General features: G+C 43.0%; 1 protein-coding gene and 1 long non-coding RNA gene across 3 annotated transcripts; one reads left to right on the top strand and one right to left on the bottom strand.

The window, feature by feature from the left end:
• Positions 1-628: 628 nt before the first annotated feature.
• LOC310759910 lies at positions 629-4,243 on the top strand. Its single transcript, XR_014546632.1, has 2 exons — positions 629-1,972; positions 2,408-4,243. It is a non-coding gene; the product is annotated as an uncharacterized lncRNA (long non-coding RNA).
• Positions 2,630-24,308, bottom strand: PTGR2 (prostaglandin reductase 2). Of its 2 annotated transcripts, XM_083607342.1 has the most exons (10): positions 24,215-24,308; positions 18,589-18,668; positions 15,609-15,727; positions 12,784-12,975; positions 12,513-12,683; positions 10,864-11,073; positions 7,030-7,151; positions 6,086-6,173; positions 5,522-5,561; positions 2,630-4,740 (listed from the first exon to the last, which is right to left on the bottom strand). In XM_083607342.1, the coding sequence occupies exons 2-10, from the start codon at positions 18,623-18,625 to the stop codon at positions 4,676-4,678; spliced, it is 1,044 nt and encodes a 347-aa protein (XP_083463468.1). In that variant the 5' UTR covers positions 18,626-18,668; positions 24,215-24,308; the 3' UTR covers positions 2,630-4,675. The 2 variants fall into 2 exon arrangements, with proteins under 2 accessions (XP_083463468.1, XP_083463469.1); XM_083607343.1 differs by lacking the exon at positions 12,513-12,683.
• Between the last annotated feature and the right edge of the window lie 52 nt (positions 24,309-24,360).

Genomic DNA, 24,360 nt, shown 5'->3' with positions numbered 1-24,360 from the left:
AATCACAGGCAGGATTTTAAGAACTATGTGGGACGGAGCATAACAGGAAAGAAGACTGGAGAACGGTGAGAAAAGAGGAAAATTACTTATGACGCAGTTAAAAAATGGCGTCTCGCCATGACAGGTCTGCCGGAGGAAGAAGGACTGGGGGAGGAGATTCAGGATTGTTTGAATGAGAAGGAATGTTGGAATGTAAGTTTGACCTGACAGAACCCCCAGAATCATTTGATTTATTCGGTAAGCCTGAGAAAAATAAAGGACAGATTGGAGATTAATTTTGTTTATGGAAGCATTGTACAGAGGCTGTCCCGGATTGATATGATTTTTGGAAGAGTACAAAATCCACATAGAATGCCAGCTTCTAACCTGCTTGTGAAAACCATCAGAGATCGCAAATAAAGGAATTTATGATAACAACAAGAAGAGAAAGGAAGTAACAAAGGACTATCCGGATCAAACTGGACAGAACTGTCTAATTAATGCAGTAAGACAAGTGATAGTTTTGGACTCGAGCTGAGCTTGATGTATGGGTATTCCCCCCCCAAAAAAATTTGGCTGTATAATTTGGAATTAATGTGATATGGATAATGTGATGTGATTGGCCTGTTAATAAAAATTATTTAAAAAAAAAGATTTCTTCATGCTGCCCCAACTTTTATTTGGATATTTAGTGACAAAGCCAGATCTAGACACAAGCTGATTCTTTAAGAGCAGCATGTCGCCATCTAGAATAGACTAAACTCCACTTCCCTGAGCAAATGAATCACTTATCTGCAGTACCTCTGTCTTGCTAACATTAAGTTTGTGTGTTGGCCCTGATCCAGCTCATCACTGATTTTGCAGTTCTGGTATGTCACTTTAATAAGCTGAGAATGAAAACTAGAGTTAGAGGTCATCTGCAGGCTGGTGACCCTTCAAACCAAATCACTGAATGACCTCTTCAAGCAGCTTCCTATTGAAGTTAAAAAGCCTTGGGAGTTGCTATATTGGGGGGGGTTAATCCTGTGAACACTGGTGGAATCTTAATGCATGCTCACTTCGAGGAGTACATGAAATACTGAATTAAGTGGTATTTCGTATGCAATTTTGAACAAATGCAAACTTCATACACCCCTACTCTCCACACATGTACATACAGCACACTAGACATGCAGTCTCAATTCATATATAAACACTCATACATATGTTTTCTTGCCACATTTCCAGCCTTCCAGAAGTAGGGTAAGAGTAGCTGGAAATTGCACCTTTTATTTTGTACATATCGGTCTATGCAAAACATCCCCCTGGTTGCCCTTTATAAAGTATCTTTCTCAAAATAAAACAGAGCATTCAGAGATGTGACACCTCCAGTTGCCATGCTAAGCGCCACCACTCTGCCTCTCCCCTGCTTTCTCTAAGAGTAAATGACAGCTCCCCTCCCATAGCTCTGGAATGAGGTTAGGGGGGAAATGCTGCCTTTTATCTCTCCGCTCTCTGCTGAGATTAGAAATATAATATCAGTCTTGACTGCTCCATCAAAATCCACTCTTATGAGGCAGTCAGAGGGATGTTTTATCTCCTGAGCAGAAGATAAAGCACTTTGTCTGCTCTTTAAAGATCACACTACAGAACAGACAGAGTTTTTATCACCCGATCAAAGCAGGAGATAAAGTTGCAGGGGAGGCTTGACTGGTTTGAGTTAGGCTACCCTCGCTATAAGCAAATATCAATGTGTGTTATTTAGTTCTTCCCCTATTACTCAAATGGTTGTTTAGGCTGCCACTACTATAGTATTGGGCACTGGTGTTCCTGCAAAGGGCCTCAAGAGTAAGAATCCTTTCAAAAATTCACAATGCACAAAAAGGCTGTTTGCTCTTCTTACTGAGTTTGTTTGTAGTGGCTCAGCCTCTCCCTTAAATGTTTCCATATTCCACTGGATGCCAAGGGTAGACACCCATCCGCCATATGTTCTGAACAGAGGAGAGGTACACAGGTGTGTACAGGTGAGAGCTGGACCTTAAAGATGGCTGATCGCCGAAGAATTGATGCTTTTGAATTATGGTGCTGGAGGAGACTCTTGAGAGTCCCATGGACTGCAAGAAGATCAAACGCATCCATTCTTAATGAAATCAGCCCTTTGTGCTCACTGGAAGGACAGATCCTGAAGCTGAGGCTCCAATACTTTGGCCACCTCATGAGAAGAGAAGACTCCCTGGAAAAGACCCTGATGTTGGGAAAGATGGAGGGTACAAAGAGAAGGGGACGAATGAGGATGAGATGGTTGGACAGTGTTCTTGAAGCTACAAACATGAGTCTGACCAAACTGCGGGAGGCAGTGGAAGACAGGAGTGGCTGGCGTGCTCTGGTCCATGGAGTCACGAAGAGTTGGACACGACTAAACGACTAAACAACAACAACAACAACACAGGTGTGGTAGCAGCTGATGTAAGTAGCTCTTTCCCATTGGTGGGGGAGGAATGCCTTCACCATATGGGGACACTGACTTTTTTCCTTGTCTTTTTGCATGTGGCAGCCATTTTGTGCTATGCCCCTACAGCACTTTCTCAAAATTCCCACTCTGCCTACTGCCCCCCCCCCACAAGTGGGCAACCTCTGAAAGTTGTCTTGTTTTTGAAGATGATATCAACAGTTATTTTATTACAATTTATTATGTTAGTTGATTTCTACCAAAAAAAGTCCCAAAACAATGCAAGATAGAATACAGACGTTGAAAAGCAGAAAATTTAAAACCACAATAAAAATTCCTAACAAGCTCATCCAGGAATACACCAAGAAAGGTACGTCCTATCCCACCGAAAGATGAGCCCTATAGTAGAGACTAAATTGCACAGCTGTATTCCTGTTACATTCATATATGTATTAATACCCATAGAAAGAACCTAAAGGTAAAGGTACCCCTGACCGTTAGGTCCAGTTGCAGACGACACTGGGGTTGTATGCTCACCTTGCTCTATAGGCCGAGGGAGCCGGCGTTTGTCCGCAGACAGCTTCCGGGTCATGTGGCCAGCATGACTAAGCCGTTTCTGGCGAACCAGAGCAGCGCACAGAAACGCCATTTACCTTCCCGCCGGAGCAGTACCTATTTTTCTACTTGCACTTTGACGTGCTTTCGAACTGCTAGGTTGGCAGGAGCTGGGACTGAACAACGGGAGCTCACCCTGTCGCGGGGAATCGAACCGCCAACCTTCTGATCGGCAAGCCCTAGGCTCTGTGGTTTAGACCACAGCGCCACCCACATCCTAAGGTGTATTAAACCCATTCTTGGAGTTGTAAGTAATGGCTTCTGTTTGCCAGTTTTCTTTTGAATGTAAGAGAGGTCTATCTCACAGGAGAAACATGGGCTTCCTTCGGTATGATCATGCACAGAGTCATCATGCACCAGCTACCAATTCCAGTTCAGAAATGGTGGCATTGATTCAGATGCATGAATGTAGGGTTACGTTGTAGTGTACTCCAATAATGCTGTAACAGATCTAGTGAGATAGGAGAGCTGAAAATAATGTCAATATATTTCACATCTGGCGGAATCAGGTATCCACTTCCAGACTTAATGCTAAATACATTCCTTCTGGTAAATGAGCCACCATAGACGTGAGAGAGTTGTGAAAACTGTGTCCCGGACTTTTTAGACTCGTCTACCCATGTACTATCTGAAACCAAAGGGGCGCATTGATTACCAGATGTGAATTCCCCCCCCCCCAGCTCTCCTATCCCACTAATCAGCTCCTGCAGAATTTCATCACTGAGCAAGTAGATGAACATATTCCTTAACTGCAGTGCTGGTACTTAACATTTGTGTAGCTCTTGTGTGTTCAAAGCATTTCATATATAAAATCTCATTAGTCTTACAACAAACCTGTAAGCTAAGTCAGTATTATTATCCTTCACATTGTAGATGGAGACAGGTGAAGCTGAGCTTACCTATGCTTACCTAGCAAGATCATGACAGCTTCAAGATTCAAACCAGGCACCTCCCAAATTCATTGCATTAGTTATAACACTACACAACTCTCATGCACCTAGCCACACACTTTCCCCTATCTTTAACCCAAATACATACAATGTGATAATAAAATTTGTGGTGTGGCCTGTTCTTACAAAATTTGATTTCTTTTGTTGCATACAATAAATGATATGTATACTCTAGTGTGGGCAGGATTATGAAGAACTGAAGGAATCGGGTTACTGTACCTCGAAGGACACTTAATCACATTAATCAAGAAGCCAAGTTAGAACTTTTCTTTTTAAAACAGCTTTAACAGCTGTAGTACCAGAAGCATTTATCTTTGTCCTCTCACATCTAGTAGCAACCGAGGTATACTATAACAGTGTGGCACAATTATTGCTAAATAGTAGTATTCAGACACTTGAGATTCAAGGGCAGCACAGATAATATTCTTACTTTTACAAAATTCCTGTCTTAAGGCAATGTGTACAGAAATACACATGGAACATCAGATAAGGGGACCTGGAATCAAAATTTGGACTTGCCTTCTGTTAGTGTCACAACAGTGAGATAAGAATGTCAGCTATTAAATGAGAATACGAAACTAGAAATCTGTTTCTGGTTATGCAACGGGAGAACCTATCCAAGGAGATTATCGTGCCAAACTTTTGCAAATAAAAGATGCTTTTTCTTCATAGTTGACACTCAGGAAACAGTACGATGACTTATTTACTCAGAAACAAGCACTATTTGTTTCCCGATGTTGCCCCCGCTCATCATAGACTGGAAAGCGGCTACAATAAAACGAAAATAATTAGTAAAAGAGCATTGTTCCTTTTTTTAAAAAAAAGAATCATTTCTTACTGGACTTAAATGTACTTGGTTTCTTTAATACCAAAACAATCATAATGCAAAGATCAGTTTTGTGCCTGTAAAATGATTTTTCTTCCGACAATTTTTGTAAGGTTAAGCAGTAATGCATTGTCAAAAAGGAACAATGGCTACCTGAGATTTTTTTGCTGCCCAACTATTTAACACAGTTAATAGATTTTATTCCTGTATAGATTTATAGTCAAATGCTTTTAAACTGAAGTAAATTCAGTTTAAATCAAACTCCTAAACTGTGTAAGGGATAAAGTTAGCATCCCATAGCTTTAGTGTTCATAGGAAGCCATATTTATAATGCCTACACTCAGGGCTGTTTTTTTAAGGGGGCACTCACAGGAACTCAGTTCCGCCACATTCTAAGAGAGTGAGGGAGATGTTCATGGTGAGTTCTAGCACTCTGATTTCTAGAAAAACAGCACTGCTGACAGGGGCCCTCATGCAGCCAACTCCAATCCTCACTTGCCAGTTTACCCAATAGCCAGGAATGATGGGATATGTAGTCCAACATCCTCTGTAGGGTTGGGGGTGGGGAAAGGTTGAAGAACATGCTTTACAACACCTGTTACCAGATCTTTTCAACTGGAGCTGGAAAGCCTGGGGCTGTCTACCTGCTCTCCCACTAGACTATAGTTCATCCCTGCCCTGTACTTAAGGACAGGTAACTGTGAAGAACAAATAATACCTTACCTCCAATGTTTTCTAAGCCTTTTACTACAGTCTCTTTAGCCTGTAAAAGTAGAAAATAAGAAAGTATAAGGCGTTTGTTTTCTACTCTGGTTTTGTTTCCTAAAAGCAAACAGTTTTCAACTCACTGGGGAATAAAAAAATATATCAAAAGAAGTTAGTTTTACCTCATCTAATTCACTAGAGTCAAAGATGAGGAACCTTTTTTGCTCTGGGGGTCAGATCTTCAGCCAGCCCCAACCCAGCCAGCCAATCTGCTTGCCAGTTACACGATTGACAGGTGGGTTGCCCCACCAACCTTTTGAAATCCCATGTGCAGGGTTCCCAAGCTTTGCACCCCAATGCTTTGCAAGCCACTCCATATTGTTCCTTTTGAGCTCTCATTTTGGAAGCTGAAAGCAGTCTAGAATATTAATTTTTTGTTTTTCTAAAAAAGCTATGCTCATTGGATGAAATAGGATATTCGAGGCACTATACAATGACCAGGACAAATGAGAAAAGCTGGTTTTCATCATTAAAAGCCAGAGCTGCAACCCATATGCAATTACCTTCAGATTTGTGTCATACCTTCAGTTTTCCCTCTTTGATCCATTGGCAGAGCTGCATAGTACTAGCTGCAAATTTCTCCGCGTAGTTCAGAACTAGAAATCTTTCCCTATGAAACAGGAGAGTGGGTGTTTCATTCATTAGGTAGTGATGTTAGCTGAAAACATTCCAGAAGGCTTGTTTTAGATTTAATTCTGCGTGCAAGAGGGGATTACTACAGCAGTTACCAATTTAAAGCAGTAATTAGATTTCCTAGCCCAACATATCCATCTTTTGCAGAAACAACAGTATAGATGAACCCTAAATTGCCGTGGCACAACAAATCCACTTTAAAACAGCAATTGTTTGCAATTAGGAAAGTGACAGGGAAACCCTAGGCAAGCCAATTCCAAAGAAAGTATCACTGAGTTCAGTGGGGATTATTCCCAAGTAAGTGTGCATCCTCAGCGTACCAAACGTCTGACAATATTAAGCGATATTGCAAAAGAAAACATTTCCCTACTTCACATACATTTATCCCACGATCAGTTTATTAGCTGCACATTTGTCCATGTGCTTCAAGCACTAGGCACATTTCACACAAGAGTGAATGGAAGCTTTTCCCCCCAGCTTGTTTTCTGTCAAGTGGCTTCCTCACTGATGGTAAGCAACATGGATATTGGTTTCAGTAAATATCTGATTGATCTCTATTTTCAAATAAACATTTAGGGGACAACTTTCCATAAAGGTGCTGCAATGCAAAGATCTAGTAAGTCTGCCCTTAGGCCAAAAAAATATTAACATGGCTTTTTAAACTGTGGGGTTGTCGCTCTTTGTTACTGGGTTGTGTATTTTTGTGTTTTGATATTGTAAACTTCCTTGTGACCCTCAGATACAGGGAGGTATAGAAATTTAATAAATAATAATGATATTTAATAATTATGTGTTCAGCCCAGGAGGTGGCTAGGCCAACGAAGGAGAAATACCTTGTGATATTTTGCACTTTCCTTATTTCTTCTATTGCAGGAGGCAGAGGAGGGGGATAAGGTACATCCTTGTTGTACTGGGAGATCTGGCCACATAAAATGATATGGCTGTTTGGATTCATCTGTTGGAGACAAAATGAGAGAGAGTACTTTACTGCCTTGCCATAAAGGCTAAACTGTAAACATGCATAAAATACATTCTGTTTCCATTGCTCTGTTCCTCGAGAAGGGATCTAGGGCTGCATTGCCGAGTGCTTGATTTCCTTCAAGGAATAAGATCTGCCCCAGATTCTGGGAGCAGCGGTTGGTGGAAACAGAAAAGGGTGAAGTCTCAGCTACTGTGATAAAAGGACAAGGAGGTGGAAGTATCATGGAGCTCTAAAGGTGCCTCCTACAGACTATCACTATTTCGTGGGAGGAATTCAAACACATATCAGAAGTCCAAATTTGTTCAATTAAAGTTGATTAAAATTGGGTAATCCATACTGTGTTTAATGTGGATAGTAAGATTCCTGGACCTCCATTAATTCTCCCTTTTCCATACGATGTTTTCCTCCAAATCATCACCTTCCTACACTTTCTCCTTCCTCAATCTGGATTTTCTCATACCAGATATACACTGAAAAGCAGAGGGTATGAGAAGATCCACATTGAAGGAGCGGAATGTATGGGAAGGTCATGATTTAGAAGAGAACATCATATGGGCAAAGGAGAATTAATGGTGGTACAGGGACCTACGATTCACATTAAACAACAGTATACAGTGGTACCTCAGGTTACATACGCTTCAGGTTACAGACTTCGCTAATCCAGAAATAGTACCTAGGGTTAAGAACTTTGCTTCAGGATGAGAACAGAAATCGTGCTGCGGCAGCAGCGGGAGGCCCCATTAGCTAAAGTGGTACCTCAGGTTAAGAACAGTTTCAGGTTAAGAATGGACCTCCGGAACGAATTAATTTCTTAACCCGAGGCACCACTGTAGGTGAACCCTAAATTGCAGTGGCACAACAAATCCACTTTAAAACAGCAACTGTTTGCAATTAGGAAAGTGACAGGGAAATGCACTGAAAAGTAAAAGATGAACAAATAATTAATGGGAAGACATGACTGTAAACATGCATACAAACAAGGATGAATGCTCATTGTCATATAACTGTCCCATTAACAAATAAGAAATAATGCTCAATAAAGACTGGGGGGCCCTTCGGACTGGTGGGCCTTTTTGTGGGTGTATGTTACAACACGTTGACACAATAGCAGTGCATTGATGGTAGTTTATACTGGTCTGTCCACACACCATTCTACTTAAATAGTTGTTGTGCAATGCTTCCCAAGTGTTAATGAATTGTTGCTCTCTGGAGGGGCAACTTTGCACAACAAAGGTGGGACAACCCGCACTCCCCCCACCAGCAAACCAGAACTGTCTGGTGGAGAAATGTGTTTGCCACTACCAATATTCTCATAGGGGAACCCCAACTGGCTTCTGAGATACCCCAATATGCAGTCTGAAAAAACTTGCTAAATGGCAACTGTTAAAATGTTTAAATGTTGTTAACTGGTTTACCCATGCCAATTATGAGAACAGCCCAAAGAAACAGTGTGTGTTTACTATGCAGTATGAATCAGAGCTGAAGAACATTCAGTTCATCTGGCCTACATGCTGCTGCAACAACCAGAAATATAGTCTTTTCATGTACTCTTTTATATGAAAAACAAGAGTAAATATATGTCAACATACCCTCCATCTCAGTCAATGGTGCATTACAGGGGAACAAATTTAACTTGTCACCATGCCAAGCAACATGAACAATAGCAGTGAAATGGAGAAAGCTTTCTCCCATCCAGCTGAAATGTGCCACAAGAACATTTTACACCAGGAGCAGGGAACTGGATCAGGATGCCAGGCCAGATTATCATCTCTCTCACCTCCCACAGACCACATTTGGCAGCTGAGAAGGTTGTCTCAAATGATAACAACCTGTCTAGAAGTCCACAGCAAGGGTGGTCAAGTCAGGCTCGAAGGTAAAGAGTTCTTACAACACTTTTTTGCTCCATGTCTTACCTTGGATGGCAGTGACACCTGGGGTTTAGAGCTTGGTTGAGCATTTAAAAAGGTACATATGAGAGGAATTGCTCCTTCTGATAGCTAGACTTTTGTAAAGCTTCAAGTCTGCAATCCTATATGCACCTACCTGGGAGTCGATCACATCAAACTTAATGGGGATCACTTCTGAGTAGACATACAAAGGATAGCACTGTGGTTGTCAGTCCTGGCATTTTGAATTGACTCCGGAGCAGGGAGCTAGTTTAACTCTTAAAGATGGAACATGCTCTAGATCTCTGGCTGCTTCATTCTGAATTGTTTCAGGTGTGCACAGCTGAACAGAAGGGCAGCACACAGCCTCCAATTAATTAAACAAAAAATGAATTTAAAACGAAAGATTTAGAAAGGCTCTTGGCCACTTTTACAGTGCAATCCTTTTACTTACACCTAAGTCACACTGCCCTGAATGGAACTCACAAGTAAGCGTGCATAGGAGTGCAGCGTCCATTTAAAAAAAATGTCTAGTGGAAACTGCACAGTGGGGTGAGGCGAACTGTGTAATCTCCAGAGACCAAAGTACAAGCCAGCGCAATAACTGGAAAGATCTCCTTCCCTGCCCCAGAACCACTAAACTCCCAGCGCAACTGTTCCTTTAAAAACTCTTTATAAGTTGCGGCCCTGTAGCTGTCTTTGGACATTTGCCTGAACAGACAAGGCTTAAAAGTTTGTAGAGGGAAAGGGAGGCACACAGAAGTTCCACCTTTAATGTCCCCACAGGTGGGAGCTCCTCTCAGGCCGTTGCATGCTGAGTGTGAAGGTCTAAAGAGACTTCTAGTTGCACTCAACCTAAGATCCTTAAGAAGCTGTTGTGTGATTGGGAATCCAGATGGAGCAGGGCTCCCAGTTACTTGGAGACTTCTAGGCACATTCAGCCAGGCCTGTGCGGAGCTTGTCTGAGGCCCAGGGGAGGAGTCTTGTTAGAATAAAGTTATAAGGTAAAGGTAAAGGGACCCCTGACCATTAGGTTCAGTCGTGGCCAACTCTGGGGTTGCGGCGCTTGTCTCACTTTATTGGCCGAGGGAGTCAGCGTACAGCTTCCAAGTCATGTGGCCAGCATGACTAAGCTGCTTCTGGCGAACCAGAACAGCGCACGGAAACGCTGTTTACCTTCCCGCTGGAGCGGTACCTATTTATCTACTTGCACTTTGACGTGCTTTTGAATTGCTAGGTTGGCAGGAGCAGGGACCGAGCAACGGGAGCTCACCCCGTCGTGGGGATTCGAACCGCCGACCTTCTGATTGGCAAGTCCTAGACTCTGTGGTTTAACCTACAGCGCCACCGGCATCCCTTAGAATAAAGTTATAAACACAAACAAAAAAGCAGTCATCCCCAGTGGGGCCCCCCAACCAACTTAACCCTCCAACGCCTGGGGCAAGCGTACTCAGCTGCTCGCTCCCACCTGCATTCAGCTAAACAGATGCAAAAACCTCTTTTAAGCCATTTAAGTCAGCATGCAAAAGTCAGAGATGAGCACATGTGGGGGGGGGACATCATGGGCAGAGACTTGTATATGCACTACCTGCCCCTGTCTATGCACTTTTAACCTCTTTAAATGCCTAAAGAGGGTTCATAAGAAGCCTCACAAAGGTCCTAGCAGCATAGCTGGGCAAGGTTATTGTGATAATCTTGTCTTTCATCAGTCAGACAGATTTACAGTAAAATTCTACCAGTTTGCATGAAATCCAGAGTAATTTATGGGACGGCACAAAACGGGTAACATGCACACTCACTTGACTGATCACTGTATCACTGATGTCTCCACCAACATTGTCAAAGTACACATCCACTCCCGCCGGGCAGAGCTCGTGCAGCCGCTGTGCCACATCCTCTTTCTTATAGTTGATAGCCGCATCAAACCCCATTTCTGACACCAGGATAGAGCATTTTTCGTCAGTGCCACAGATACCAACCACTCTGGAACAGCCCTCCAGGGAACCTATCTAAGGAAGCATCATAACCACAATCACTGCAGTTCATCAACTTCTAGCACTATGCAACAATTTGTCATGCATCATGACGATTCTTTAAAAAAAATATTTGTAAGAAAATAACCAGGATACAGTGGAAACACAAGAGTGAGGGTCTGAAGTCAGTGCATAAGAGATTGTCCACAAAATTGGTTCCAATTCACTCCACTTGGGATTGCAGATAATTTGTTTTGGTGCTTTGGGATGAACGAGTGGATCGATTGTCACTTTCTGCTACTCCTTTTACCATGTCCACTACTTCCTCAATGGTTTCATATCTCTTCTGGCACTGCTTGCAACTATTTCCTATGCACAGAGTATTTTCTCCACCTGTTGATCCCTCAGGTATCCACAAAATCAGAAAAACTGCACAAGCAAATGGTCAATTGCCTGACTTTGTGCTTTTATGCACTTCTTGGGCGAGGAAAGGTTTTTTAAAAACAACAACAACAAGAAGAAGAACAACATCAACAACAACAAGGTGTGCATGCCCTCTGTGGACACGCCCTCTTGGTACTTAATCAGCATAATAGAATCAACAAATCAGAAGAGGGGAAAAGCACAATAGAAAGGGCCATGTGGTATGAATAGAAAAGACCAAAGTTGCTGTAGACTACTTCAATCTAATTCAAATGTGGAGCAGGGGAGTGGATTAACAGCTAACTAATTGTGAAATGTAGACAGGCCTGTGTCTCGTGCAGCAGACTCACAGCCACAGTGATTTGCTTGAAAAAAAAGCTGCTACAATCACGAAAATCACACCACCAAATGTGTCCACTTGGAGGTGCTGGTTCACACAGCCAGCAGGTCTATGAAATGCCAACTATATCATGAGTCTGTGGCCTTCCACACATTCCTGGCCATCTCTCCTGGGCCACTGTTTCTCAGCCTTGGCCCCCTGTATGCAAAACTGGTTTAATCAAAGGCCCTCAATTTCACCTGCTATCCCCACCAAGGTGAAAGCTCAGCCAGCTTCTGGTGAGTGATTAGAAGTGGTTTTCATTGGGGTGTTGAGGAGATGAAGGAGATTTGGATATGTTGGTTGGTCCAAATCTTATGCTTGTTTTTTGTTGTTGTTGTTGTTGCTATTCCTGTGACGTTGGAGTCACTACAGCACTATTCCATCCTTCACCACTGGGGTAACGTGAGAAGTCTGGAACCACAAGGAGGAGCTCTGCTGTAGCTCTTCCGTACATCAGTACCAACTCCATTTCCCAAGGGTGGACATTGGCATGGGAAGGAGCCTCAGCATCCCCCCTACATGGTCCATTGTTTCTCATCTGGTGGCTCCCACATCACTGGGATAACATGAACACAATTACATCTTCAGCTAATACACTTCACCTCAAAATATGCGAAAAAAAGCAAAAATCTCCTCTTAAGATGCAAATACTACTCTTAAACCAGCTTACCTGCCCAGCCAATGAACCACAGGCACCAGCAGCCCCACTGACCACCATAGTTTGATTGGCACCTGGAGACACATGTCCTTTCTCCCTTATTCCTAGCAAAGATGTCAGCCCAGTCAAGCCAGCTGCACCCAGAAAATGGGAAAGATGACCGTCTACAAGCTGCGGATCAATCTGAACAGAGACAAGTTGTTTAAAAGGCATAGTTATAGCACCCCAACCCCCTGAATTAAATGGAACAATCAGCTGCCTTTCCTCTATGCAAGAACTCTACCTTCTCAAGCTGCTTCCCATCTAGAATGGCCTTCGTCTGCCAGGGCCAGTAGAAGGAAGTTACAAAGTCTCCTGCAGCAAAACGGGCATCTTTGCTTTCCTCCACAGAACCAATTCCCCCACCATCAGTGACTTCAGACAACTTCCAGGACTGGAGGTACTCAGAACCAGAGTCTTCATTCATACGGCATCGCTGAAAGACAAAACGTTTGCCATGAGATAATTTTTTAAAATACAACCATGTATGGTTATTCTGAACATCTCTTAACATTAACAACAACTAAAACCCTGTCTTATCTTTGGAGATTTTTGTGTCTATCTTCATTCATTCCTCTTCACAACAGGATCTTATAATTTTTCCTGTATTAACAGCATGGCAATGCATGATAACACTGAAGGAAATCCTATTCAGTTCCGCTTGACTAAAGGGCTATGCTATTATTATTATTATTATTATTATTATTATTATTATTATTAGCAGCAGCATTCAAAACTCCCATTGTTCTAGGCGCGTTTTGCGACAGGGAATTTCATTAGTGCGAGCAGTTTCTGAGCTCTGGGTGCAATACTGTGCCTAAAATTTCAGATTAAAACTGCACAGTGGAAGGAAAGGAGGACCTTTTTCTGCCTCCCCATTTCCAGCCACTCTCTGAAGACTGGAGAAGAGACCCTCTTAAGAATATTAGGGCGAGTGGGCAGGGGAAGCCTGGCTTTGTTTTTGCAGTCTTCAGATAAGGATCAGACCATGTGGAAAATGAACATAAGATTTTAGCTGCAGTTCATTCACTTTCAGCTTTGTATTCTGGTTATAAAAAAGCGAGCCTAGACATTCCCTTGTTGCACCCATAACCTAGGTTTAAAGTGTCATTTAGCTCCTAGCTTTCATATCTCAATTTTTAATACTGATTATCATCTATTTATTTATTTCCTGCCTTCTTCCCTCACAGGCACTTCCAGAAAAAGTAAGAACAGCTAAAACCAAGAGGGGAAAAACCAATCGTTTTATTCACTAAGTAGGAAAATAATTGGCACTATTGTACCCTGAGTATCTATCTACAACATCTGTCTATCTAGCAATCTTGTGCTCAGACTCTCACTTGTAACAGAATAAGGAAAGGTCCATAGTTCTATGGTACAGCATCTGTCAACTTGGCATGGAGAAAGTCTCAAGAATCTCCAGGGAGGACTGGGAACATCCCCAGTCTGAAACCTTGGAGAGCTTCTGCCAGCCAGTGCACACAGTGCTGAGCCAGACAGAACAATGGCCTGGTTCCGTATAAGGCAGATTCCTATCCTCCGAGACTGGAACGTCGGTAGTTCTAGAGCAGACAATCCTCAGCATTTATTAATGCACTTCCTTTACCAGCTTTTGTCGGTAAACAAATTAGAACCTGTGAGCTTGTGAAATATTCCCTGTTCCCTTACTCAGAATGTTACGGAATAAGGTTACTGAGGGCCAAACTAGACACGACATTGGTCACATCTTTAGTTCTTGTATAGACCATTTTAAAATGAAAATAAATAGACAGCACAGGGTGAGGACAATTGAGGGGCAGGAACTTTGCAACCACCACATCCTAATTCAAGGCGAGGAGCAGAGAATAGGAGCTTTTCCCCCCATTGAAAACAGCAGGCTCAGAAGCCCTTATGCCACAATATTTCCCCCGCTTTTTGTTGCAATAAGCCAGGGGCATAGAACCTGTGGCTCTTAAGATGTTGCTTGGACTTCCAGCTCCCATCAGCCCCAGCCAACCTGGACAACAGCCCTGGATTGACAGGAGCCGGAGTCCAACAACATCTGAAGGGGAGGATGTTCCCCAGCCCCACAATAGCCTAAACACAGCTACTTCTCTGAACCCATTCCTCCCCACTCACCCTTGTTCTGGGCCCTGTTCTGAGGTAAACCGGTACGGTAATTCTACATTTGTGATGTAGAGCAGTGAAGGAATCTTAAGAGAACTGGAAGCACTCAAGCAGGCTTCAAAGAAAAGCTATCTAGCTATGAACAACACTTGGGAGATCGCATGGTTGGCTCATACATGTAACACTATGGGATGTCCACATTCTCATGACAGAAGCAGAGCAATATACTGATATTCTTCTCTCTCTCTCTCTCTCTCTCTCTCTCTCACACACACACACACACACACACAGCAGTTATGTTAGGGCAGTGACGTAGCGTGGGTTGTCAGCACCCGGGGCAAGGCAAGTAATTTGCGCCCCCTAACCCGTGGATTTGCGCCCCCTAACCCGTGGATTTGCACCCCCTAACCCTAACCCCCAGATGTTGCGCCCGGTACGGCCGGCCCCCCCTGCACCCCCCACGCTACGCCACTGTGTTAGGGTCTGGATATATGGCGTCCGGACGTATGGCAACCCACGCCAGAAGTGTAGATTTTGGTGAATTTCCTTAAGAATAGCTCAAAAACGTTTTTTATTATTATTTAGATTTTACCAAAAAAAATAAATCTCAACAACTTTGCCAAGCTTTTGTGTCTGGATTTTCACTTTTAGAAATATGGGAACCCTAAGTTATATTACTTTCAGTCCTGACTACTGTGATCACCTAGCTGTTTTAAACACTCAGGCAATTTATATGGGCCAAGGGAAAAAAAACAAGTATGTGTAAACATATCTTGCACATGCATGCTCAGGACCTCAGTTCATAGCTATCTATGCAGGCCAAAAGACCCCCAAATCGAAACTGTACATAAGCCAATATTGGACCGAGATATGAATTAAATGCTACAGCTGGCAAACTGAGCTTCTGTGAGCTCCAAATTTTATTGCATGCTTATCACATAACCACCTGCCACACATACTTACCATATAAGGGTCAACAGACAGATAAAGTGTACGAACTTTGACTTGACCCTCAGCAATTTTATCCGGTAGGGTAGCTTCCTCCATACGAAAGTTTCCTGCAACTGGCTCTCCATTGACACCTAGAATGGGTTAGGTTACAAGCTGAATGGCAAAATTTCTCTCTTGGCCAGATGCTCACCCTCCTCAAGCGTTCCAGCAACTGGGCAAGCGCCAGGGGAAAGCAGGGTTATATTTCTAACTTCAGACAGCAAGCAGGCACCTTTCCATGCATGGGGCGGGATGGGAATGAGGGAAAAGCCCAGCAAGCTTGTTCCCCGTCCATCACATATTGGTTTAGGCAGTTGTCAGAACAGCTGCGGAGGGCTGCTAGAGCAGCTAAATCAGGGTTTTAAATCTACCTCTGAGCTCAGATGACTCAAAACAAACCAATAACTGAACTCCAGTAAACTTTATTGCCTCATCCTGTGAACTCCTCCCCCAGGCATCTCCCTATCAGTTCCTCCCTGCCTCCTTATGTTTCAACTCTGCGACTTCCCTTCCTCCTAGTATATTTCTCCATCTCGCCACTATTCCTGCCTGCCCTGCTTGCTTCCTCCAGGCAGTCCTCTATTATTTCTAAAACTTGTGAACTGAGTGTGATACATATGCCTGGAACAGATCTGAGGAGGCCCTGAGCCTTTGAGGTCCTCCCCAAGAACCCCCCCCCTGGCAGCACCAGAGAGCTGACTGGGTAGGCAGTAAGAAGCGCAGGGGTCAGCAAACTTACCACGCCTCGGGCCAGTGCCTCCAGAACTGATCACGTGGCAGGCCAGAGGGCGGGGGAGCACATGGCCATACACATGCGCACATGCTATTTCCAGCGCACTTCCAGGTTGGAGGAGCACCAGAAATAGCTTGTGCGCACGTGCACAGGCCTCGTCCAACCCGGATGTGCACCGGAAATAACGCTTGCACATGCGCAAATGATGCTTGCGCATGTGCACAAACTATTTCCGGTGCTCCTCCAACCCGGAAGTGGGCAGCCGCACAGTGCAGTGCCAGTAAGAGCGGGTGGCGGCGGCAGTCGCCGTGGGCCGGATAAACTAGTCCCTCAGGCCTTATCCAACCTGCGGGCCTTAGTTTGGGGAGCCCTGGATTAGAGGAGCAGGAGGTGCCCCAAAAGTGCTCCACAGCTGCCAAGTACTCCTCTTAGCATTACCCACAATCCACTAAGCAGAAGCACTGCACCATCCCAGATAGCTGCAATCACCGCTATCTTCATTCCCCCCCCCCAAATTTTTCTGGGCCTTGAGGCACTGGGAGAAGAAACATGGTAACTGTAGCTGCCTGTGTTTTCCTCTCAGCATTGAGGCCTACTTAAAAAAACAAAAACGACAATGAAGATCCATCTGAGCCAGCATCAGCTGTAGTCGGCCCTCCTGGGCCCCCAGCACCCGCCTGCCATTGCTGTCTGCTGACTCCAGGCCTGACAAAGCATATTTAGCTCAATGATATTCTAACTATGCTTACATGAGTTTCAGCAGGTACCGTCTGTTTCAGCTTTCAAATCGCCTGCTGCAAACTTTTCTGTTCCGTCAGACTTGTGCAGGCAATTAAGAATGCCTATTTCCTCAATAGGTATTTGATTCCTGATTTTAGTGCATGGTTTTTAATCATATATGGTTTTATGTGTAATTGTTGTAAAGCCCTCTGAATTTTTTTTTCTTTCAATGAACAGCGTTATAGAATTATATATATATATATATATATATATATATATATATATATATATATATATAAATAAATGAAGACAAGCTCCGGAAAAAAACTTTGAGACTTATCTGAATTAGATACAGAATTTCATGAGCTTGGGGACTACTTAAACGTATCTTTCCAACGTGCCAGCAACATAAATGAAAAAACTTGGAAAAAGATAATGAAATCTTAAGAGCAAGCATGTCCAGCTGCTTAATAAACTTGAGAGGAAAGAGAAATGAACAACTGGCTAGAAGGATTTATGCAGCCATCTTAGCCATTCATCAATTACTTCTTTGTAGGGATAGGCCAATTTGCCAATTTCAGATTCTCTATCATTTTTCAAATCTTAACTTTTAATTTTTCATTTTTATTTCATTTTATTTATTTATTAGATTTATAAACACATTTTATCTTCCAAGGATCTCAAGGTGGTGTACAATCATTCTCTTCCTCCCCATTTTCCAATATTCAGTTCTCCACATTTTGAAATCAGCTTATGATTTTTGTTTTGAAATTCATTAGCATTTTAGTGATAATTTATACTAATTTACACATTTTTATATGCAGGTTTAGCCTATTATACATATTTTTACAAATCAAGTTTTCCTACGATGCATTTTGCATGTTATTTTGATGGATATGTGCATTTTTATGCATGCTTTACCCTAGTATGTGCACTTTTGTACGGGTTTTTGTGCATGTGAATTGTAAAATTTGGAGACCTGCATGAATTAAGCAGGTTTGCCTTTAAAGGTGGACTGAACTGGATTTCTTTCCCATACCTAGTTACTGGTACTAAATTGTTCCCTATTGAATAGAATAGAATAGAATAGACTTTATTTGCATAGCCAACAGGCCATTGCATCGATGTTCCCTATTGTTATTGGTATGAATCACTAATGCATGTGCAGCTCTTGCTACTTACAACATATGGGCTTAAGTTCACACCACGCTTTGTAAGATGATACTATTCTTAGTAAACCTATTGCTTACACTGTTGCATTCTTACAACAACAGCAAAGATAATTTTCAAAAACACTTCTGGTATAAAAAGAATGCCTGCTGTGAATGCCTCTCTGAAGATTTTACATAAGCCGTTAAAAGGTTTCACCACAGGCTTTTTAGCACGACTGTCAAAAGCTTTCTGCAGAAATCTGGCTGGTAGTTGCATTTTTCCTGCCTGGCTTTCACATTATGCAAGCACACCAAACTCATTATCGTTCTCCGACAAGTAGAAACATACCAGGGCGTGAGTTCAACACAACTCTTTGTATAATCATCAGTCCTCTTGCCAAAATCCTGCACAGGTGGAAGTAAGTTTCACTGCAAAGCAAAAGATATACAACACAGATAAGGTTACAAGACTTCTGTTTTAGGGTAATAAACGAGAGGACTTTGGTTGTGTTCACACCTAACACTAGACCATGGTTTCTTTTAACCATGGTCTGCTCAGCAAATCATGAGTTGTCTCACAGAGAAGCAAACAAGCTATGGCTTGTTCCACCAAGGCTTGTTTTGTTTTCCAGCTGCCCTTGCCTTGTGCTTTTGTAACTTGGCAAGCATTTAGTTAAACGAGGCTGCTGAGTGCAGATAAAACACCAAACCATCATCCAATCAAGCTAAGGTTCATAATCCAAAAACAAGGCACAGCTTCATATCATAGTTTGTAGACAGAAAATAAGCCATGGTGAGTCTGTTGGGCAGGTTTTGGGTGATCAAACAAACCACACTTGGGCTAGACAAACCATGGCTTAGAGTTGTGGGCTAACCAAGCCAACGCAAGAAGTCAAAGAGAGGGATTAGATTTATCACTTTGGACATTAATTGGCTTCCCACAGACACAGAAAATACAAACAACTAAGCATCTATCAGAGCTTTAGGTACGAAAATCCAGCAAAGTGCTGTGCTTTCTTCTCTGCCTCTAGGACTTGCAAGTATGTTGATGGGAAACAATGTTAGCAGGCACAGAAGGTGAAGAACAGATTGCAAAAGCATGGTGTAAAGAACAAAGAGCTAGGCTTGCTAAGATATGCAAGAACCATGCAAACAAAAGCCATTTTAAAAATAACATTAATATAAACACTAGCACTTTGTCTTAATATGCTTCAGAAACTGTTCTGGCAACGGGAACCCAAGGCTCAGCCGCTGAAAAGCATTTGCAACCTGGCTTTTCTATGCAGCTGGATTTCAATGGGTATTAAGTCAAAGCTTCTGCCAAGGGCAATGCATTTTCCAGCATCAACACCAGAGAAGAGCCCAGGTTGGTTGGTAGATCTTCAAGTACAAAAGCCACAATCCTAAACAGACTTAATTACAAGTAAATCAATAATAATAATAATAATAATAATAATAATAATAATAATAATAACCATTAACATAACTAACCATAACAACATAAATACGATTGAGGAACTGCACCTACAAACTCTTACTAATGGCATGGCTTTATCATCATCAGAGATACTGCACCATTAAAAACACAATCCTTTCCTGTGAACTATGCTGATTTGAAGAAGGTAAAAGTCTTCTTGCTGTTAAATTATGGATCTGGATGGGTTTAACTAGCAATCTTGTTCCAGGTAGAAGAAAGATCACACCCACCCTAATTCCTGTGACATTCATGCTATTTTATTATATTTATTAGAAGACCTGTCATTTTGGGGAAACAATGGCACTGCTGAAATATTCAGTTTTTAAGAAACGAAAATTGGAATGTCTGTATAGCTGCACAGCATGTACATCCTTCCAAACGTTTGCAGTCCTTAGCCGCTTGAAAGAGGAGTAGAGGTGACTGTGAAGTCAAATATCACATTAGTGATACAAAGTGTCATGAAGCATTTAGACCACACAACCTTTGAAAGTAATATGTTGTTATGTAAAGATTGGGCACTCACCTTTGGGTTATGCAAACTCTATTTTTGCAGATACATAATGCTAAAATTAGAACACCATGGCATACACACTACCCATTATGTTAGGGCTGCCATATTTCTAAAAGCAAAAACCAGACTTAGGGTTGCCATATCTCCAGAAGTGAAAATCAGGACAGAGTTGTTGAGCTTTTGGGGGCATGTTTGGGACATGTTTGGCCCAATTTTACCCCCCCCCCCAATGGCCCGATTTCAGAAATGATCCAGGACACCATTTCCAGGGGCGAATTCCAGAACACGTCCTGGAAAATCAAGATATATGGCAGCCCTACATTATGTTGAAACACCTGCCCCTTTCTAATAGCAGTTTTCACAATTCTAATAACAGTTGCACATTACGATAAGCTGGACTGAGCAACAGGTAGTATGTACATTACACTTAAGTACACTTTAGAATCAAATGCAAAGGACAAACTCTGCTGATATTGAAAGAAGAATGGTGAATAATTAAGGCAAACTGAGATTTTACTTTGTGGACAGCATTAGCAAATAATTACACTATTTATAGCAGGTCTCCATATGTTTTTGAGTGCATTTTTAAAGCTGACATTTTATTCCATGGAACGTTCAGTCATCACATTAAAACATATGCACATTTATTTCAGAGCAGGAGGTGGACAAAATAATTATAATGCAACATGGGAGTGGGATTCAAAAACACAGGGATGGAATTCAAGGATCACAGAGGGGAAATCCTCTCATCTTCATGCATGTCCTACAGAGTGAGACAGTGTTTGACCAGATCTTGGCTTAATTTTGAAATACACACTACCCACATGCTCCTGCCTTCGAGAGCCAGCAAGCAAACCATCTCTACTTTCCCATTTTGTCTGAACTGGGAAACAATGGTTAGCAATTCTGGAGCAAGCCATGATATTAAACCAACTTCAAATGAATAAATCGTGACTTAATATCCTGGGTTGTTTTCAGAGCTGTTAATCATCATTTCCCATTTCTGACCAAATGGAAAACTATAGCTTATGGAAAACTTCCATAAGCAAAAGGGATGTGCATGCCGAGAAAAACGCTGTGATTTTCTGAACTTTCCCTGAGTGCTCAGGGCATGAGAGGCAGCCCTTGAAAAGAGCTTCAGCTTGTAATTTCAGGCACTTCCTTTCACTTGCATAAGGGAAAGGTAGTTTATTTATCCGTGCCTCCAAATCCTAGTAGTGCATAGACTCAGAAAACATGCTGGATTATTACTTGTTGTTAAGACTAATGTATACAAAGGTATACAAACTCTTGTTTTGCTCCATAGGGCAGCCATTTTGTGCTGGCGCCAACATCACATGAGTACAGTGGTACCTCGAGTTACATACGCTTCAGGTTACACACTCCGCTAACCCAGAAATAGTGCTTCAGGTTAAGAACTTTGCTTCAGGATAAGAACAGAAATCGGGCTCCGGAGGCACGGTGGCAGCAGGAGGCCCCATTAGCTAAAGTGGTGCTTCAGGTTAAGAACAGTTTCAGATTAAGAATGGACCTCCGGAACGAATTAAGTACTTAACCTGAGGTACCACTGTACTGGCACCCCAGTTTTATAAAGCAAAAAAAAAAAAACAAGCCTGAATGTATATATTATGAAAAGTGACGGGGTGGGGTTCCAGTTGTTTGTAATTAGTCATGCTTTGTTTTATTCAATAATAACAATTTTTAAAAGTGCAAAGGAAAAAGGGGAAGCAAGATGCACACGCCATTTTTTAAAAAGCTATGGGAGAACCCTTGCATGTGATTTACATGGGGATCAGCCATTACTTTTTTATCCCCGAATCCTAGGTATGCATCATGATAGTTAAACTTCAGGGAGTGACTATCTTGGATCTAAATCTACAAGCTACAACAGCCAGGCTAAATCTCACATTTCTTGTTTTAGGTTCTCTCCCCCACACCCCATCCTGCCTTATGAAGAGATCTGGAGCATTCAAAGCTTGCCACAATTTTGTGACATTCTGGTTGGTCCTTGACCTTGCAGACATATTACTGGAACTACATTCTGAATTGCTGCAGACCTAGGCATTAAAAGAAAAAAAGAAACTAAACTGTTCCTGGCAACCCTGAGGTCACTGGGTGGAATAGTGTTTTCAACTGGCACTGCTTTTAGATGTTTCTAACAGTAATCGTCTTTAGAATGTTTAAACTGTTTTAGAACACTTTTGTTTTCTGCAGATCTGTTTGCCAGTGAGCTCCTACGAGAGGAAAGGCAGGATATAAATTGAATGAATAATAATAATAATACTGTAATTAGTAAGAGAAGCTGTAGGTGAATGTCCTTTGCTCTACAGGCTTTGCAGATAACACAGCTGGAAAATGCTATCTGGTGACATATAACCATCAGATATTACTTGGGTGGGTGAATATATTTTTCTGCCCAAGGGCCACATTCCCCTCTGGTGACCCTTCCAGGGGGCACATGCCAGTGATAGCAGGGCCAGAGGGAAATGTGGGCAGCACAAAGCTTTTTGTCCTTAGTTCAGCAGGCTAATTTCTATACACCCCACACAGCCGTCTTTACCCATGCAAGAGGCAGAGATCAGAGCCACATTCTGGCCAGGGGGACAACTCAAGGAAAACATGAAGCAGGGCCAGGGAGAGGCATTCACTTTTCATCTTGGAGCCAAGTTCCTATATAATATTAGGATAAAAGGTAAAGGGACCCCTGACCATTAGGTCCAGTCGTAGCTGACTCTAGGGTTGCGACGCTCATCTCGCTTTATTGGCCGAGGGAGCTGGCGTACAGCTTCCAGGTCATGTGGCCAGCATGACTAAGCTGCTTCTGGTGAACCAGAGCAGCGCACGGAAACGCCGTTTACCTTCCCGCTGGAGCGGTACCTATTTATCTACTTGCACTATGTGGTTTCGAACTGCTAGGTTGGCAGGAGCAGGGACCGAGCAATGGGAGCTCACCCTGTCGCGGGGATTTGAACCGCCGACCTTCTGATCGGCAAGTCCTAGGCTCTGTGGTTTACCCACAGCGCCACCCGCGTCCCAATATTAGGATAGGTCCCACCAAAACCTATAATCTACTTTCCTGACTTATAAGTGCAAGAACAACAACAGCAAGAGAATCTCTGATGGATCAGTTGGTAGAGCAAGTGACTCAATCTCAGGATTGTGAGTTTGAACCCCGCATTGCGCAAAAGATTCCTGCATTGCAGAGGGCTGGATGGTCGCTTCCAATTCTATGATTCTACTATTTTGCAGACAAAACAACATGTCACCCTTTGATTTCTATATGCCTCCCCTCGTCCCCGCCGATCATCACCTACGCAAGAATTGGTAACACTTTCCAAAGTGTCAACCGCACCAGAGGCGGCAGCTTACATCTGGGTTTTCACTTCATTTCTTGCTGGCTCCTGCTAATTTAATAGCTGCACAAAGGAAAGTTTAGGCAAGGAAACTGTTCAGTCACCGCACCACCGTGCAAGGCGGGGGGGGGGGGGACTTCACCTGCTGAACTTCCGCCTGAAATGCAGCTCTTGTCATGCAGCTGCTAAAAACAGACAGGAAAGTTGCTTCGGTGGTCAGGAGGTGGGCGTGGGCTGTCGACAGGCTGCACAGAAGGCGAGGCAAGGGACTCAAAAGTTTTGCAAGGAAACTTATTTAAAGTTTGTCCCATAGGCAGCTTTAGAAGGTGCCTTGCACCGAGTCGGAACACTGGTCCACCATGCTAGCTGAGTATTGTGTACCTCGACTAGCAGCGAATCCCGGGATTTCAGACGGGGCTCCCGCCTGCCTGGCAGTGAACCTTGGACCTTTTGCATGCAAAGCAAACATTTTACTGCCGAGCTATGGCCGTTCCCCAAATAAGCTAGTAACTGCGAGTCCCTGCAATGCAAATGCTTCTTGCTGGAGAGGAGAAAAGGAAAAGCCCCTTGCAAGGGGGCTGGGTTCCTCCTCCTCCTCCCGTTTCTCCCCCCGAGGCAGAAACCGGCCGATCACCTTGTCGGTAATGCACGCAGGCCCGAGTCAGTCCTTTGCCCTCCCGATCGCCAAGAAATCGCGCGAAGGGCAACTAGCCCTCCGGAGGAGACCTACCCAGCAAGTGCCTAGCCTGCCTCTTAAAAGGGTAATGCAGGGAACCGCGG

Source organism: Podarcis filfolensis (genome assembly GCF_964270895.1).
Source record: "Podarcis filfolensis genome assembly, chromosome: 1".
NCBI classification, from domain to species: Eukaryota; Metazoa; Chordata; class Lepidosauria; order Squamata; family Lacertidae; genus Podarcis; species Podarcis filfolensis.
Note: the sequence above shows the minus strand (reverse complement) of the source record. Positions and strands in the feature narration are given on the sequence as shown.

Excerpts from the sequence above, each read along its gene's own strand:
- PTGR2 (XM_083607342.1), bottom strand. The coding sequence starts at position 18,625 with ATGATTATACAAAGAGTTGTGTTGAACTCACGCCCTG. Across the intron at positions 7,152-10,863 it reads GTGATACAGTGATCAGTCAA|ATGAATCCAAACAGCCATAT; the intron begins GTGAGTGTGCAT and ends TGTCTCCAACAG. Across the intron at positions 5,562-6,085 it reads TCAAAGAGGGAAAACTGAAG|GCTAAAGAGACTGTAGTAAA; the intron begins GTATGACACAAA and ends CTACTTTTACAG.